Source organism: Vidua macroura, chromosome 23, assembly GCF_024509145.1.
Source record: "Vidua macroura isolate BioBank_ID:100142 chromosome 23, ASM2450914v1, whole genome shotgun sequence".
Lineage (NCBI taxonomy): Eukaryota > Metazoa > Chordata > Aves > Passeriformes > Viduidae > Vidua > Vidua macroura.
Window position 1 is genome coordinate 2423550 of NC_071593.1, and position 17804 is coordinate 2441353.

General features: G+C 55.5%; 2 protein-coding genes across 6 annotated transcripts in view; one reads left to right on the forward strand and one right to left on the reverse strand.

Moving 5' to 3' along the window:
* Positions 1-1584: 1584 nt before the first annotated feature.
* On the forward strand, positions 1585-11657 carry ZBTB17 (zinc finger and BTB domain containing 17). Of its 3 annotated transcripts, XM_053997724.1 has the most exons (17): positions 1605-1712; positions 2947-3045; positions 3499-3610; positions 5328-5534; positions 5696-5878; positions 6139-6303; positions 6382-6498; positions 6866-7104; positions 7197-7339; positions 7810-8110; positions 8534-8621; positions 9108-9224; positions 9303-9423; positions 9577-9707; positions 9785-10000; positions 10986-11075; positions 11279-11657. In XM_053997724.1, exons 2-17 carry the CDS (start codon positions 3040-3042, stop codon positions 11554-11556), a joined length of 2514 nt encoding a protein of 837 aa, XP_053853699.1. In that variant the 5' UTR covers positions 1605-1712; positions 2947-3039; the 3' UTR covers positions 11557-11657. The 3 variants fall into 3 exon arrangements, with proteins under 3 accessions (XP_053853698.1, XP_053853699.1, XP_053853697.1); XM_053997723.1 differs by having other exon boundaries at positions 1585-1663; positions 6139-6498; XM_053997722.1 differs by having other exon boundaries at positions 6139-6498.
* A 3702-nt stretch (positions 11658-15359) lies between these two features.
* The window catches only part of SPEN (spen family transcriptional repressor), a 66012-nt gene continuing 63567 nt past the window's right edge, over positions 15360-17804 (reverse strand). For all 3 annotated transcript variants that reach the window (XM_053997303.1, XM_053997302.1, XM_053997301.1), the window contains 2 exons: positions 17365-17523; positions 15360-16473 (listed from right to left, as the gene is read on the reverse strand). In XM_053997303.1, the coding sequence (XP_053853278.1) occupies positions 16342-16473; positions 17365-17523 (291 nt within the window). In that variant the 3' untranslated portion in view covers positions 15360-16341. The remainder of the gene's footprint in view (positions 16474-17364; positions 17524-17804) is intronic.

Sequence of the window (17804 nt, forward strand, 5' to 3'; positions counted from 1 at the left end):
GGGGGGAAAAAACAGGTTTTTGAGACGTGTTAAACTCTACCAGTGGTCTGGACAAGGGGATCGAGGGTACTTTTGTAGCCAATACAAAACTTTTTCACTTAGTTATACATTGTCAGCAAACAAATAAATTAATGTTCATTGGTTCTAAGTCACATAATTCTCCTCATTAATTAGCATACTGTCCTCTATTGCTAATTGATTTCTATAATTCTTTTATCATCTTCTTGAAATCTCCAGTTTTCCAGGCCTTAATCTCCTCTCTATTTTCTGGTTACTCCAATGTCCTTGAAGGACCGTAAATTTAGGATCCCAGATGTCCAATCTTCAAATGCCTTTAGCTTTATAGAATCTTGTCAGGGTTAGTTTTAACAAACTCAAGGTTTTGGTGATTAATGATCTGAGTAACAAGAGTCTGTGTAGAAACTTAACTAGTACTGGCCGAAGGTGGGTGCTGCTTGCAATTAACTAAAACAACTCATTAAAAATTAGTTAGGAAAGTTGTATTATTTCCAACAACCGGGAACCTTCTCCCTGACAGAAGGATGGAGCCAAGAGAACAAGTGACAGGAAAAGAGGAACGGCATCAAGTTGTGGCAGGGGAGATTTATGTTAGATATACAGAGAATTCCTTCATGGAGTGGGTGGTCAGGCACTGGGACAGCGGCGGATTCGCCACCTCAGGGGTGTTTAAGCAGCGGTGATGTTGTGATTTGGAACACGGTGAGCGATGAACGGTGGCGCCGGCACCGGGACCTTCGAGCCTCACAGCTGTGCTCGGCCTCCTTTGGCCCCTCATGGCCCCTCATGGCTCCCCTCAGTCCCTCACAGCTCCCCTCAGCCCCTCTGGGTCCCTCATGGCTCCCCTCAGTCCTTCATGGCCCCTCTGGGCCTCTCATGGTTCCCCTCGGCACCTCATGGCCCCTTACAGCTCCTCTGGGCCCTTCACGGCCCCCCTCGGCTTCTCATGGTCCCCTGGGCCCCTCACGGCTCCCCTCGGCCCTTCTGGGTCCCTCATGGCTCCCCTCTTTCCCTCATGGCCCCTTTGGACCCCTCATGGCTCCTCTCTTTCCCTCATGGCCCCTCTGGACCCCTCATGGCCCCTTTGGACCCCTCATGGTTCCTCTCTTTCCCTCATGGCCCCTCTGGACCCCTCATGGCTCCCCTCTTTCCCTCATGGCCCCTCTGGGCCCCTCATGGCTCCTCTCTTTCCCTCATGGCCCCTCTGGGCCCCTCATAGCTCCTCTCTTTCCCTCATGGCTCCCCTCTTTCCCTCATGGCCCCTCTCTTTCCCTCATGGCCCCTCTGGACCCCTCATGGCTCCCCTCTTTCCCTCATGGCCCCTCTGGACCCCTCATGGCTCCTCTCTTTCCCTCATGGCCCCTTTGGACCCCTCATGGCTCCTCTCTTTCCCTCATGGCCCCTCTGGACCCCTCATGGCTCCTCTTTTTCCCTCATGGCCCCTCTGGACCCCTCATGGCTCCTCCCGGCCTCTCAGCACCGCCCCCCCACTGTCATGGCTGCGCCTCTGCGGCAGGAAGGGGCGGGAAGGTGACCAGGCCCCGCCGCGCATGCGCAGTGACGCCGCCGCCGCTGGGCGGGCCGGGGCGACGCCGCTTCCGCCCGGCGCCAAGATGGCGGCGCCCTTTGTCTGGTCGGTGTCACGGTGAGGGCCGCGGGCCGCGGGTGAGGCCCCGCCGGGCCCGGCATGGCAGGTGCGGCATGGGGGCCCCGAGAGAGTGCTGGAGGGGCTGGGGAGAGGGCTGAGTCGGACACGAGCGCTGAGAGGGGAGGAGGCTGCGGCCTGGCTCGCTGCCTGTGCGGTAACGGAGCCGCTTTGGGGGTCACCCCGGTGCGCGGCTCCCGGTTCTCTGCGGGCAGGCTGCGGTGGGTGCGGTCCGGCTGGCGAGCCCTGGGAAACGGGGGGCTGCTGGCTGTCTTGGGGGGGACGGGAGTTGTCGCGGTAGGAACGAGGGGCTGCCGGATATTGCCAGGGCTTGTTGGCCGCTGTGAGGGGAGCGGGGGGCTCCTGCTTGTCATGAGGGGAATGGGGGTCGGTGGCTGTCGTGAGGGGAGTGGGGCTTCTGGCTGTCATGAGGGGAGCAGGGGGCTCGTGGTTGTCGAGAGAGGAGCGAGCGGCCGCCGTGAGGGCCCCTGCCCGGGGTGTCCCTGTCCGCCGTGTCACCCCCAGCCGTGAGGTGCCTCGGGGCCCGGCCATGGACGAAGCCATGTGTGCCCCGGGCTTGGGGCATCGCCGTCCCCTCGGGCCACCCAAAGATCCTCCCGCTGCTGGGGAATGGGGGTCACAGCCCCGAGCCAGCTCCAGACACATCCCTGCCCCTCAGGGACGGGGAAAACCGCAAGGAAAACGGGATTTTCCCTTGTTCTGGCGAGGTGACAGCCCCTCCTGGCTGTCCGTGCCCTCTGCGGGCCGGCACGGGTGACACATTTCCTGCACCGGCCGCGTTTCCTTAGTTTTGTTTCTGCATCAGAGGCTTCTCCCGAGATTCCAGCCCTCAGCCAGCATTCCAAAGGGTATTTTTCCCCGAGGAGACAAGGGTTGGTCATCCCTGGGCGCTGCAGACACAGGAGGGGTTTCAGGGCAGATCTCAGGCTCAAGTGACGTCTTGGGGTCCAGAGCAGCACCAGCACATCCATAAGCCTGAAATCCAAATAGCCAAGGCATCCTCAGGATGTCTGTTCCCTGTGAGGCATCCAGGACGTCCCTCTTCTCGTGTCTTTCTCACTTTATATTTCCTTTTCACCACATTTTTTCCTCTTTGTGCTCATTTCCCCTCTCACAGCTCGCCTTCCGCTTCCGACCACAAGCTCTGCAGCCCTTCCCTTGTCCATGATCCATATTATTATTATTATTAATATTATTATGATGTGGAGCTGCTCTGCTCAGATCAGCTCCAAACTTTATTTTTTTCATGAAAACCGTTGCAGGATCTGTTCCTGGAAATGAGGACAGAGCCCTGTGGGCAGAGGCAGCGAGGGTTGGGGCCACGCTGTTCCCCGAGCTGACGCACGAGGCGGGAGATGACGGTGGGTAGGAAGCAAACCCCCTCTTCCCTTTCATCTTCCCAGCATGGATGGCTGGGTGGTGACAGCCTGGAAAGGCAGTGTTTAACTCACTGTTTTTTTCTAATTTAGGGAGGTTTGGGGGTTTTTAATAGGTAGATGTTCTTGTGGCAGGGAAGGGGAGAGGTAATATTGCTAATTAGCGAGAGTGCTTAGCAGAGCTCGCGTGGGAAGCTCCCTGGGACTGCAGCTGCTGTATTTATCTGTGTGGAGGACGTGGGTGGGCTCATAATGAACTTCTGCATGATTAATTGGATAATGAGAGACTCAACAACCTCGTCGGGGGAGAGGTCGGGAGGGGAATCGTCTCCCCTGAGGGGAAATCAGAGGATGCCCAGTCCTGCATCAGGGGTTTTGCACCTTCAGCACCCAAGACTGGAGGTTTAAAATTGAATTTTTCCATCCCATTTTTCCCAGGATGGCTGCATAGAGACTGACCTGAGCACTTGGAAAAGGGAAATCTCTGGAGGAGAGACGCAACCCTCTGGCCCTCGATCCTCCGGGTACCTCTGCTCCCCACAGCACAGGGGTGAGCTCGGGCACCACTCCTGGGGCTTGGGTCCAGGTGTTTGGGATTGTCAAACCTCAGAGTCAGGGGTTTTAGTGGGTAAAGGTAACATTGGCTGCTGGGCATAGGTATAGAGAGCTCATCCAAGCCTCTCCCTGCTGCGCTTCCAAGGGGAGCTGGAACATGACATTACAGGGGAGACTACAGAAAATAGGAAGTTTTTTTGGGGAGGAGTTGAGTTTCCTGGATTTTTACTTCCTTCTCAAAGCTGGGGAGCAAAGCTGAGACAAGTCCAATCCTGGAACGTTAAAAATCATCGTTCAGATGCAAAGTGCCTCCCACAAATTCCCCAAAATACCCTTTTAGTGCATGGAACTGTCAGGATTCCTCAGGTTCTGCTGCGCAGAGAGCTCTCCAAGCACGGACCACAGCCTTGTTTACCCTATAGGGAAAATGCTCCCCCTTTTCTCCAGAGCTTTGCAAACCACACTGGGCCATGCTGTGCAGTATCTTGACCCAAGTACTGTTTTTTCTGGCTGTCAGGGATGTATTTTGGGACAGGCTGGGGGAGTTTGGAGAGCTGGGGGAAAGCCAGGGCAGGGAGTTCATTGCAATGACAAAATGGAGTAGAACTTCCTCTCTGTGCGTGATCCGATGCTGTCAGAGAGGTCCTGGCCTCTCATCCACACTGGGAATGCCCATGGAAGCTGAAGGAATCCCGGGGAGGAAGATCCTTCCCCAAGTGTTGCTGGCAGTCACAGCTGACAGGAGGAGGCTCCCTCTGACCACTGATCACTGGAAGGAACCAGAGCTGGAAGTGCCTGGTGTTGTGGATCCAAACCTCTCGCTTGTTCCTGACTGGAAACTCCTGATTTAAGAGGTGATGAAATGGAAAAACAACTTCCATGGGCTGGAAACTTTCAGAGACACCGAGCATGGAATCCTGGAGTCCTTCCCCAGCCATAACCTTCCTGCTCCAGTGTCCAGAGCTTTGGAGACTTCCTGCATGAACAATAACTGGATAGTCCCTGTTTCCTTTCTGCTCCCTCCTTGCCAATCCCTTGAAACAATTCCCAATTCCCTTCAGCACCAGAATCATTGTTGGAAGACAAAGCCAAGTGAAAACCCTTCATTCACCCTACGGATGCAGCTCAGGAGAAAATCCACAGTGTGGCACTTTGCTGACAAGGACCTGCTGGAAAATTGGGGTTTTGCCATGTTTCCAGCAATTTGCAGCATTCCTTAGGCAGAGCTGTGCTCCAGGCGTGGAGAACTCCCTCCAAACACATAATAAAATATAAAAATTCCTCGGTATCGTGACGTGAGCAGCTGTAAGAGCAGGAGCTGGAAGGTTTGGATGAGCACTCCCATGCTGTGGCTTTGGCAGGAGCTGTGACACAGTGGAGGGACGATGGCACTTGTGTCTGCAGAGGTGACAAGGCTCCTACTCGCTGCTTGGACCAGCTGAGGAGCAATAGCTGTGTTCTGAATATTGTCATGGTTGCTGAAACCATCGTGGCTGTTCCATCAACTCCTCCTAGCCCAGTGCTGGAGTCGTGGCTGTTCTAGGAGAGGGTTTGGGGTTGGATTTAGCCAGGAGAGGAGCTGAAATTCACCTTTTCGAGCTGTATTTTAACCACGAGGGCAGTGTTTTGTGACCTCTCCTCCTCCACAAGCCCTTCAGTGGTTTCACCACACACCTCACCCCCACCCCTGTGGTGTTTTTTCCCTCCCACAGCCATGGATTTCCCGCAGCACAGCCGGCAGGTGCTGGAGCAGCTGAACCAGCAGCGGCAGCTGGGGCTGCTCTGCGACTGCACCTTCGTGGTGGACGGCATCGACTTCAAGGCCCACAAGGCCGTGCTGGCCGCCTGCAGCGACTACTTCCGCATGCTCTTCGTGGACCAGAAGGACGTGGTGCACCTGGACATCAGCAACGCCGCAGGTAGGCCTGGGGTTTTTATCCAGGATCCCTCCCAGCTCCTTAAACAACACAATTCCTCGCTCGGGTTTTGAGGGAGGTTCTTCAGCCTGTTATTTTGAGCATTTCAAAATGAAAGAGTGAGGGGTGAGGACTCATTTTTGGTTGTGTCACCTCCCCTGCAGGCCTGGGCCAGGTTCTGGAGTTCATGTACACGGCTAAGCTGAGCCTGAGCCCCGACAACGTGGAGGACGTGCTGGCCGTGGCAGGTTTCCTGCAGATGCAGGAGATCGTCAGCGCTTGCAACGCACTCAAATCTCTCTCTGTGCCCCCAGAAAATCCCCCTGGGGTGAACCAGCAGCAGATTGGTATGTACCCTTCTGGCTTCCCCTCACCCAGGCAAAGTCAAGATTTACCCACTTGTGCTTCATGCAGTCCAAAATTTATCCACTTATGCTCCTTGGCCACCTTGCAAACCCAGTTCCTGGGTGCATCTGGTGCGCGTGGATGGGGTTTGATCCTCTTGGGCAGCACCAGCAGTTGAAAAATTGCTACTTCTGTGAATTTTGTGGGATTTGGGAATCCTGCTGGCAGCAGCAGCTGGATGGTTTCGCCTGTTGCCTCGCAGGAGCTGACAAGGTGGCGGCCGATGACAAGACATCGGTGGTGGCAGAAGCTCTGGGGGAGCCTGACAAAGCCAAAGCAGCTGCTCCCGACACCGAGGGGAAGGAGGAGAAGCCAGAGGCCGCGGCACAGCCCGAGGCGCCTGCAGAGCAGCTGGCTGGCCAGGAAGGTGAGCCAGCGAGGGGTGACAGCCTGGGTCCTGCTGTCACCCCCAGCACACCCTGTCCTGACACTCCGGTGCTCACAGGGACTGGTGCTGCCATCCAGGAGGACCCCAAGGCCGACGCTCCCGGGCTCCCGCAGCCGTCGGAGAGCGCGGTGGGCAGCGACAGCCTCGCGGCCACGGACACCGCCGGGACAGGAGGTGCGTTGGACAAAGGGGCTGGGACAAAGCTGGGCGGGGCTTGAACCCTCCTTATCTGTGGAATTAATTGTGTGAGTTTTGTGAGGCATGGATCCTCTGGGAGCATAGTGAGGAGAGTTGGGAAATTCTCTTCTGCCTGCACAGGCTTTGGGAATTCAGGGCTAATCCCCTGCAAATGCAAAGTGATTCCAATCAAAGGTGATGATGGATGAGCTTTCACTTCCCTTCCAACTCAGATGTTTCTGTGATTTCCCTGGGGACAAGGGATACCTAATCCCAGTATTCTTAGGTTAGGAAATACAGGTGGATTTTGTGCCTCTGCCGCCACTCCCAAATTTGAGCATCCCCATTTTCTACCGTCCTGCAGAGATGAAGCCGGAAGGGAAGGAGGAAGAAGGGGAGATGATAGTGGAGGAGGAAGATGAGGGTAAAATCCCCGAGGAGGAGCCCACCCAGCTGGAGAACGGGGAAAACACTGAGGATAATGAGTCAGGAAGCACGGATTCCGGGCAGGAGAACACAGGGGAGCCACGCCTGCTGCGCTCCGGCACCTACAGCGACCGCACCGAGTCCAAGGCCTATGGCTCCGTCACACACAAGTGCGAGGTGAGGCAGCCAGGCTCCTGGGCAGCAGCTCCCAGATGCCACCAGGTGCCTCGGGGACAGCAGGGTGACAGTGCCTGTCTTTCCATCCCTAGGACTGCGGGAAGGAGTTCACCCACACTGGGAACTTCAAGCGGCACATCCGTATCCACACCGGAGAGAAGCCCTTCTCGTGCAGGGAGTGCAACAAGGCCTTCTCCGACCCGGCCGCCTGTAAGGCCCACGAGAAGACACACAGGTATGGGTGGAGCCAGGGAAAGACACCTGAAAAATGTGAGGTTTGCTGGGAATGGTTGGATCCTTTGCAAATTCATCGGTGTGTTGGGGTATCCGGGAGGAGATTTGTCTTTCTGCCTCTTCCACAGTCACAGGATAGTCCTGAGTTGGAAGGGATCCACAAGGATCAAGTCCATCTCCTGGCCCTGCACAGACACCATCAGAATCCTATCCTGTGTCTGAGAGCATTGTCCAAATTGTGCTTCCCTTTCGTGTTGTTTCATGGACTCCCCATCTCTGGAAGTGTTCAGGGTTGGATGGGGCTAGGAACAACCTGGTCAAGTGGGCAGGTGGGGTCTGGTGGAACAAGATGAGCTTGGAGATCCCTTCCAACCCAAGCCATTCTGTGATTCCTGGATCTGGCTGGGGCTGACACTCAGACTGGGGCAGCGAGACCCTGGTGCTGGGTGTAACGTTCCCCCCTGGTCCCAGCCCGCTGAAGCCGTACGGCTGCGAGGAGTGCGGGAAGAGCTACCGGCTCATCAGCCTGCTGAACCTGCACAAGAAGCGGCACACGGGCGAGGCCCGCTACCGCTGCGAGGACTGCGGCAAGCTCTTCACCACCTCGGGCAACCTGAAGCGGCACCAGCTGGTGCACAGCGGGGAGAAGCCCTACCAGTGCGACTACTGCGGGCGCTCCTTCTCCGACCCCACCTCCAAGATGCGCCACCTGGAGACGCACGACACCGACAAGGAGCACAAGTGTCCCCACTGCGACAAGAAGTTCAACCAGGTGTGATGGGGAGCGGGGAAGCTGGGCCACTGTGGTCCTGGAAGGGAGATTTGACCATGGGATGCAGTCCAGGGCTCCCAGAGCTGTCCTGGGATAGTGGTGTATCCATGAGGTGTAGCTGGGGGTCCCAGAGTGGTCCTGAAAGGGTGGATTATCCAAGGGATGCAGTTTGGGGCTCCCAGAATGGCCCTGGGATAGTGGTGTATCCATGAGGTGTAGCTGGGGGTCCAGAGTGGTGCTGAAAGGGTGGATTATCCATGAGATGCAGCTTGAGGGTCTTGGAGATTGGGAAGAGTGGTTTATCCATGAGGTGAAGCTTGGAGGTCCCAGAGGCCACTCCAAAAGGGATCCATGGGGATTTGGGTTGCTCCAAAGGGAGACGAGGTGGTTTTGGGCTCTCTCCATCCTGTTCTCCATCCCCAGGTGGGGAATTTGAAGGCTCACCTGAAGATCCACATCGCAGATGGGCCCCTGAAGTGCCGGGAGTGCGGGAAGCAGTTCACCACATCAGGTAACATGGAGGAGGGGGGCTGAGGGGCTGAGTGACAGGACTTAGATGGTCTGGGGGGAGCAGGGAGTATTCTGAGGCTGGATCAGAGCCAGAGGAAGGATTTCATCCCGGCTTTACAGTGCCATGGTTGTGCTGCATGAATTCCTGGTTTTCTCCATGGAGCCACACCCTGGAAAGGGGATCCTCATCCAAATGCTGGAGATAGGAATGTCTCCTCCCATCTTCTCTCAGCCTGCTGCAGAGCCAGAGGGTTGAAATGATCCCAGTGGAGTCTTTTGATCCCCTCAAACACTGGGTGCTTGTTCTGGCTGTCTCCACTTCCATGGTGTTGCCTGATCCCAAGCATGGTTCAGTCAACTTCCCTTGATCCCTGCGTGGTCCCTGCTCCCTGAATAGCACCATGCTTTCCCGAGGGAGCTTCTGGGGCTCTGGGAAGGAGGAAAAGGGGAGGGGGATCCGGTGTCCTTCAGCCTGCCCTGCTCCCAGGTAACCTGAAGCGGCACCTGCGGATCCACAGCGGGGAGAAGCCGTACGTGTGCGTGCACTGCCAGCGCCAGTTCGCCGACCCCGGCGCGCTGCAGCGCCACGTCCGCATCCACACCGGTACGGATACGCTCCTGCCTCCCCGGGGGTTCTCCTTCCCCTCGTGCTCCCCACCCACCTTCTCCTGTGGTTCCCCAGGAGAGAAGCCGTGCCAGTGCTTGATCTGCGGGAAAGCCTTCACCCAGGCGAGCTCCCTCATCGCCCACGTGCGCCAGCACACCGGGGAGAAGCCCTACGTGTGCGAGCGCTGTGGGAAGAGGTGAGGATTCCCCTTGGGAATACCGGGAGGGGCACTTCAGTGGTGGTGGAATATCAGGGGGCACCTCCACTCGCCCTCTGCAGCCAGGTGCTGTTCTCTGGAGGGAGGGTGGAGGTACCATGGATTGTGGTGACCGTGGCCTCGTTCCCCAAGGTTCGTCCAGTCGAGCCAGCTGGCCAACCACATCCGTCACCACGACAACATCCGGCCCCACAAATGCACCGTCTGCAACAAAGCCTTTGTCAACGTGGGTGACCTGTCCAAGCACATCATCATCCACACGGGTGGGTACCTCCCAGAACCCTGCACCGCCCCCGGGCATCGCCCCCTCACTCACACCCCGTTCCCTGTCCTCTCCCAGGGGAGAAGCCGTTCCTGTGTGACAAGTGCGGGCGCGGCTTCAACCGCGTGGACAACCTGCGCTCCCACGTGAAGACCGTGCACCAGGGCAAGGCTGGCATCAAGATCCTGGAGCCCGAGGAGGGCGACGAGGTCAACATTGTCACGGTGGCGTCCGATGACATGGTGACATTGGCCACCGAGGCGCTGGCTGCCACCGCTGTGACGCAGCTCACAGGTGAGCTGGGGGCCCGTGGGGTTCCCAAAGGGAGTTCATCCATGGAGGGCAGCTTGGGAGCCATGCAGAAGGGAAGGTTAAGAGACCTGGGAGATCTTGGAGTTGTCCTGAAATAGAACGTTATCCATAGGGAGCAGCTGGCTGGTCCCAGAGTTGTCCCCAGAGGGAGGTTCATTTATGGGGCTTCAGCTTAGGGGACTCAGGAGGCATCCCAAAAGGGAGATACCCATGGGAATGCAGCTTGGGGTTCTTGGAGGTGTCCTGTAAAGGAGGTTTAATCCATGGGGTGCAGCTTGGAGGTCCCAGATGCCATCCCAAAAGGGAGATTTTATTCCTGGAGAGGAGCTTGGGTGTTCCATGAGTCAGCCTGAAAGGAAAACTTGTCTGTGGGGAGCAGCTGGAGGGGCCTGGAACTGTCCCAAAAGTGAGGTTGATTTATGGGGGTGCAACTTAGAGGTCCCAGGAGCCACCCTAAAAGGGAAGATTGTCCATGGGATGCACCTTGGGCATCCCAGGACTGCCCTAAAATGGGGGTGGATCTCCAGGAAGCAGCTTGGGGTTCCAGGAGACACCCCAAAAATTAGATTTTTCTGTGAGGGGCAGCCTAGGGGATCCCTGGACCCCTTCCAAAGAGGAAACTTATCCCTAGGGAGCAGCTTGGGTGCCTTGGGGCGGTCGTGAAAGGGAGGTTTATCCATGGGGTGCAGTTTGAGGGGCCCGAGAGTCACCCCAAAAGGGAGATTCATTTGTGGGGGGACAGTTTGGGGCTTTTCCACGGGGTGCAGCTTGGAGGTCCTGGAGCCCCCAAAGGCACTGCAGATTTATCCAAAGGCACAGCACCCAGGTCTGGGCAGCCTCACATCCCACTGGAGACGCTCCCAACCTCGGCACTGGGCAGGATCCACGGCCAGGGGGGAATTCCTGCCCAGCCAGGCCCCCTGATGTCCCTGTCCCCCTGATGTCCCTGTCACCCCCGTTCCCACAGTGGTGCCCGTGGCAGCTGCGGTGACGGCCGATGAGACTGAAGCACTTAAAGCCGAGATCACCAAAGCGGTGAAGCAGGTGCAGGAGGCAGGTGAGACCGGGAATACCGGGAATACCGGGCTGGCTCCTCCCATCCCACCACCCCAGCACCTCTGGGAGTACCAGCACGGCCTGGCAGCTCCCATCCTGTAGAATTTGCAGATTTGTAGAATTTTCTACAAATCTATTTCCTACACCATCGCACCACCCCAGCGCCTCGCCCATGTTGGTGTGTGTTTCTCTCTCCCCCGGCAGACCCCAACACGCAGATCCTTTACGCCTGCGATTCCTGCGGGGAGAAGTTCCTGGACGCCAGCAGCCTGGCGCAGCACGTGCGCATCCACACGGCCCAGGCGCTCGTCATGTTCCAGGCGGAGCCCGACTTCTACCAGCCCTACGGCGCCGCGGGCTGGCCGGCAGAGCAGGTCATCCCCGCCGGGGAGCTCCTCTTCCGCCCCCGCGACGGCCCCGAGCCACCGCCGGCCGCTGCCCCGGCCCCCCCGGCCGAGGGGCCGCCCCCGCCCCCCGAGTGACCCCGCTCCCGCCCAGCCTTTATTTAAGAGACAGCTCGGAAATGGTGTAAAAAGTGTATTTCTGGAAGGAAAGAGATGGAATAAAATGCATTATTTTGTAAGGGTTGGTGCTCGGGGAGGGGGCTGCAGCTTCCTGCCCAGGGGATGTTTTGGGGTTCCTGCAGAGCTGGAGCCCAGTGGGGGGGACTGAAAGACTCCAGTCACTGCTGAGAGTGTGATGTGTTAAAAGAGATGAGAAAGGATTAAAACGGTGGTTTAAGGTTTTCAACCCCACCCAGAGCAGCAGATGGGGATTTCTGGGGTAAAGCCCAGGAAGACCCTCACCTGCTGACCCCCACCGAGGGAGGGGTGTGGAGGCAGGGGAGCTGCCCCTGTTTGGGGGTAAAAACAGGAAAAAAGGTGCTGCTGGATGGAGGTGAGGCATGGAAGTCTGTCCTGCCCCACCTGGTGTCTGGGGCACGGCTGGGCACACCCACAAGGTACCCCCCCAGGCCCTGCAGCTGGGAGGGGGGGCTGGGGGTGTCAGGGGCCATGTGTCCATCCTTATCCCTGTCTGTCCCTATCCCAGGAGGGAAGTGCTGGCTCCAATCTTGTCCCCCCCTGCTGGGGCTGGGGGGCTGCAGGACCCCCAGCAGGTGGGAAGGGCAGGAGCCCCAAAATCCGCCCCTGTCCGAGTGTCCAGCTGGACACTCCTCCCCTGCTCCCCAGGGTGGGGAGGGAAGGGAGACACGCATGGACAGGGGCACGTCCAGCCAGGACAGACGGACACAGAGATGGCTGCAGGTCCAGCTGCACACATGGAAAGCTCCGTGGATGGTTGGACAGTGGCAGAGACACATGGATGGGTCACCTTTGGGCTGGACACAGTTTCATGTCCAGTTGGACACCTGGACACGCGTCTGTCCATCCATGTGCCCACCTGTGCCACCATCCATGTGTCCATCTGTCCTCATCCCTGCTCCCCAGCCTGGGGGGGGCTGGAGGATTCAGGACAGGCTGCGCTGCCCAGCCGGACACATGGACAGGGCTGTTGGTGGTTGGATGTTCAGTGGAAATGGCTGGACGGACAGACAGACAGACAGACAGACAGATGGACACAGGGATGGTTTGACAGGCAGACACAGACAAGGACATGTCCAGCTGGACACATGGACAGTTCTATGGATGGACTCACGGCTGGTTACATTCACAGCCAGACAGAGGGACCATTGCATGTCCAGCTGGACAGACAGTTGTACATCCAGCTGGACACACAGCCATTGTACAGACAGACAGACACCTGCTCAGCCAGACACCTTCATCCTCCACCCATGGGCATAAATGCCCCAAAAATGCACTTTTCACCCCAAAGACCTCTTTCCAAAACCAGCAATTTCACACCCCACAGCCCCATGTCCGTCTGTCCGGGCCCATCCCTGTGTCTGTCTCCAGCCCAGGCTCTGAGAATGGGGAAGGCTCCGGCCCGATCCCGACTCCAAACCCATGGACGGGGGAATGGGGTGGGGGCGGGGCAGGGGCGTGAGGGGGGCGGGGCAGGGGCGTGAGGAGGGCGGGGCAGGGGTGTGAAATCGCTGGTTTTGGAGCAGGGCCTTGGGGCAAAAAAATGCATTTTTGGGGCATTTATGCTCATGGATGGAGGAGGAAAGTGTCTGGCTGGGCAGGTGTCTGTCCATCTGTCCAGCTGGACGTACAATGTCCGTGTGTCCGGCTGTACGTACAGTGTCCAGATGGACGAACAGCTGGACACACTCATGGCCCTGGGGATGGATGGACATGCAGCTGGACAGACAGACAGGAGCACATTCAGCTGGGAATGGGGATAGTGGATTTGTCAGATGGACAGAAGAACAGAGGAGTGTTCAGATGGACAGATGGACATTGTACATCCAGTTGGACAGTTGGACATTGTACATCCAGCTGGACAACTGGACATTGTACGTCCAGATGGACAACTGGACATTGTACGTCCAGATGGACATTGTATGTCCAGCTGGACAGTTGGACATTGTGTATCGAGTTGGACACACAGACATTGTACAGTCAGTTGGCCAGACAGACACCTGCCCAGCCAGACACTTTCCTCCTCCATCCATGAGCATAAATGCCCCAAAAATGCATTTTTTTGCCCCAAGGCCCCTCTCCAAAACCAGCGATTTCACACCCCTGCCCTGCCCCCCTCACACCCCTGCCCCGCCCCCCTCACGCCCCTGCCCCGCCCCCACCCCATTCCCCCGTCCATGGGTTTGGAGTCGGGATCGGGCCGGACCCTTCCCCATTCTCAGAGCCTGGGCTGGAGATGGACAGAGGGATGGGCCCAGACAGACGGACATGGGGCTGTGGGGGCAGGGCAGGGGTGTGAAATAGCTGGTTTTTGGAGAGGGGCTTTTGGGGTGAAAAGTGCATTTTTGGGGCAATTATGGCCATGGGTGGAGGAAGGTGTCTGGCTGGGCATGAACATATCCAACTATCCAGAAGGAAATACATTTGTCCATTTACATTTGTCCATCTGTTCGTCCATCCATCTGTTCATCTGTCTGCAGTCCAAGCCTGTGTGTCCAGCTGGATGTACGATGTCCGTGTGTCCAGCTGGACACTCCCCTGTTCTGTCCAGCTGACAGATCCATGGGACGGGTGGGTGAAGGGGATGGGCCTGGATGGACGGGCAGGTCCAGGCCCAGCTGGGTGGAGGGACATTGCATGGACAGCTGGACACACAGACAGTTCACACCTGGCCAGACACACAGGCAGTGCCCCCCAGCCCTTGCAGAACACCCCAGAAATGCCCCTTTTTACCTCAAAGGCACCACTCAGAAACCAGCAGGGTCGGACCCTTTCCCTGTGCCCTGGTAATCCTCGTGTCCGTCTGTCCAAGCCCCATCCGTGTCCGGGGTCTGTCCATCGGTCCTGCCTCAATCCCCCCTCCCTGGGGGAAGGGGGAAAGTCCAAGGCCCCACCCTGACCCCCCCAGTGGGACTTGGGGGTCACTGTGGGGTGTCCCTGGCCAGGCTCCCAACACCCACCTCCATCTTGGGGCACCAGCAGCCCCTTTTTGTCCTGGTTTTACCCCAAAACAGGCTCCATTCTGCCCCCCCACCCTCAGCCTGGGGGTGCAGGGTGAGGGTCTACCCTGGTTTTGGAGGCCACCCCCCAAATTCTGTCCTAAATGTCCTTTTTTACCACATCTGCTTGATTTTAACCCATTTACACCAGCCTTGATTAGGCTTCCCACTTGCACCTGGCAGGGATTTGGGTGGAAAAGCAGTGAAAAACATCAAGTCTGGCTCTTACATTTCCACGCATGATGAATGTCAGTAATGCAGGGATTTCAGTGAAGAGTTGGTGAGTGGTGAGATTAAAAGTGGGGGCAAACCCCGTGATTTCAGTTTTCACAAGTATTTACAAGACGGGAGGGAAAATCAAGAGAAATTGGATTTAGTGTGGTGAAATGACCGCTGTTCCCGGTTGTTTTTGAAGGAGGTGGGTGACCCCTCCCCGGCAGCCCAAGCTCCCCTTCCCCGCTCCCCCTCCCCACGCCGAGGGACGAGGTCGGGGCGCCGACGTGTTTTGTATTTTTTAATAAAGTTCGTAATCCAATGGACACACAAAACAAAACTGCGCTGAGAAAAAAAAATAAACCAAAAATAAACCAAAAAAAAACCAAGTTCCATAAATTAATTAAGTGTTAGGGGAGGCGAGGGGGGCCAGGGCAGAGTCTTTGTACAAGTGTATAACACTTCCACAGCTGATGAGACGAGGGGATGTTTAAATGAAGCGCACTTACAAATGAGTGACAATACAAAGTCTGAGTATGAAAATAAGATTTTTTTTCTCTGAAAACACATTTTTGGCACAGATTAAAAAAAAATGTATGTTGTGGGGATTTGATTTTTTTTTTAAAGTCAGTATTATATATATTTATATATATTATATATATATTTATATATACACACACCCACTGAGTTCTGCATATCCCACCAGGAAGGAAAAAAGCTCTCCCTTTTGTTTTGTTGTTTTGTATTCTCTTGTTTTTCAGTGTAAACTGTACATCCCAGATGAAGAGAAGACGGCTGCAGCAGGGGCAGGTGGAGGAAGAGGAAGGTTCACATCCGGAAAAAATAACCCCCCCCCAAAAAATAAACAACCCCAAAAGAAGGAAAAAAAAACCAACAAAAAACCCAACGAAACAACCAATAAAATAAAAAATGACTGTGAAATGCTCCTTGACCCACAAATCTCAGCAGAGTCCCTGCGGAACGTCCACGGCGCGGTCAATGTGTGTCAAGACATCCAGAACGTCACAGCGTCTCCAACTGTGCAAAGTCCGAGTCACTAATTTAGTGCAAAGGCAGTTCAGGTTCTTTTTTATTTTTTTCCTTTTTTTTTTGTTAAAAAAAATAAGCCATCCTTTTCTCTTTTTTTTTTTTTTTCTTTTTTTTCTTTTTTGTGTGTTTTTTTTCCCCAAAAAGGAGGCACGGGAACCCAAGCCCAGTCCACCTGCTGAGTGCATCAGTTGTCCATAAGCTAAAGCAACATGTAAACATCCAAGGTTTGATCGAGGCCGGTCGGGCAGGAGGCTGGTTTCTGGCAGCATATTTCTTGTTTCATAACCTTCTCTCCTTCTTTTGAATTAGTTTTATTTTAAAATTAATTTTTTGTGTGGTTTTTTTGTGGGCTTTTTTTTTTTTTTTGTTGTAGTTGTAGTTGTTTGTTTTTTGCTGCAGGGCCTTGGAAAAATTAAAAAAAATTAAAATTAAAATAATAAAAAGTCAGTAACTGGTAAACAGCTCATACCGACGCGATGACAATCATCAGGTGAGGAGAGATGTTGGAGATGCTGGCGAGGAGGTCTGGGGCCAGGCGGGACAGGTGGCTTTCCGAGAACTCGCAGGGTGGGAAGATCTGCAGAACGTAGGCAGGCTGCAGGGAGGGAAAAACCACAGATCAGAGACAACCCATGCCCACAGAGGTTTAAAAATGGGACATTTTGGTGATGTTAAAGGATCCTAAATCTTGTGTAAGGAAGAAGCCGTGGGTTTTGTTTCCCAGGTGAGGAGTTTTCCACACCACATGCTGATTTTTCTGGGAAAGGCAGAAAAATTGCCATTAATTATCATTTCAGTGGTTGCTCCAAGCACTGGGCTCATTCTGGGCTCTTTACACCCAGAATTAAATTACACACAGGTTAACTGCAATCAGTGCAGCAACACACCTGGAATAAACCCTCCACGGCACCAAATGCATTCTGCAAGGAAACACCAGCTGTCCTGGAAAAATCAGGATATGGGGAAGAGACCAGGACTCTACTTCAGAGATAAAAAGCTGGGAAATGCATTTGGGAAATGCTTTTCAGCCCAAGATGATGAACTGGGAACACACCAAACACACATTTGGGGTTCTTTTGGCTTTGGGGTCGTTTTCATAGATTCCATCAATGAGTATATTGATCCCATCAATAATTTATGGATCCCATCAATAATTTATGGATCCCATCAATAATTTATGGATTCCATCCATGTGTTTGATGGCTGATGGAAATGTGGGGGTTGTTTGACCAATAACCCCAGGCAGCTCCAGCAGAAGCCTGAGCTGCCTGTGCCATTAGGGACTGGTTGGTGTCCCTGTGGCACTGCAGGGGTTCTGTGCCCGTGCCTTTGGGACTGGTTTGGTGTCCCTGTGGCACTGCAGGGGTTCTGTGCCCGTGCCTTTGGGGGTGGTTTGGTGTCCCTGTGGCACTGCAGGGGTTCTGTGCCCGTGCCTTTGGGACTGGTTTGGTGTCCCTGTGGCACTGCAGGGGTTCTGTGCCCATACCTGGTTGGAGCCGGGGTTGGGGACGTTGATGATGCCTGCAGCCTGCTTGGCCTGCAGGTAACTGATGAAGGCGGCCTTGAGCGACTCCGTCTGACTGACCACGTCCTCCTGGTCCCGGCCGCAGGGCAGGGCCAGCAGCAGGCAGTAATCGCTCTCCACCTGCAAGGGAAGGACACGCTCAGGGAAATGCTGATGAGGGGGTGTTTTCCAGCCATCCATCCACTATCCATGGGGGAAAACCCTCACATTAAACTCCTTGATGTTACAATTTGTACCCCATCCCCAGAAGTGTCCAAGGCCAGGGCCATGCTGGACAGCGCCTGGAGCAACCAAAGATACTGGAACGTGTCCCTGCCCATGGCAGGGGGTGGGATGGGCTTTAAGGCCCCTCCAGTCCAAATCAATCTGGGATTCTGTGATTCCAATACTTGCTGAGAGCT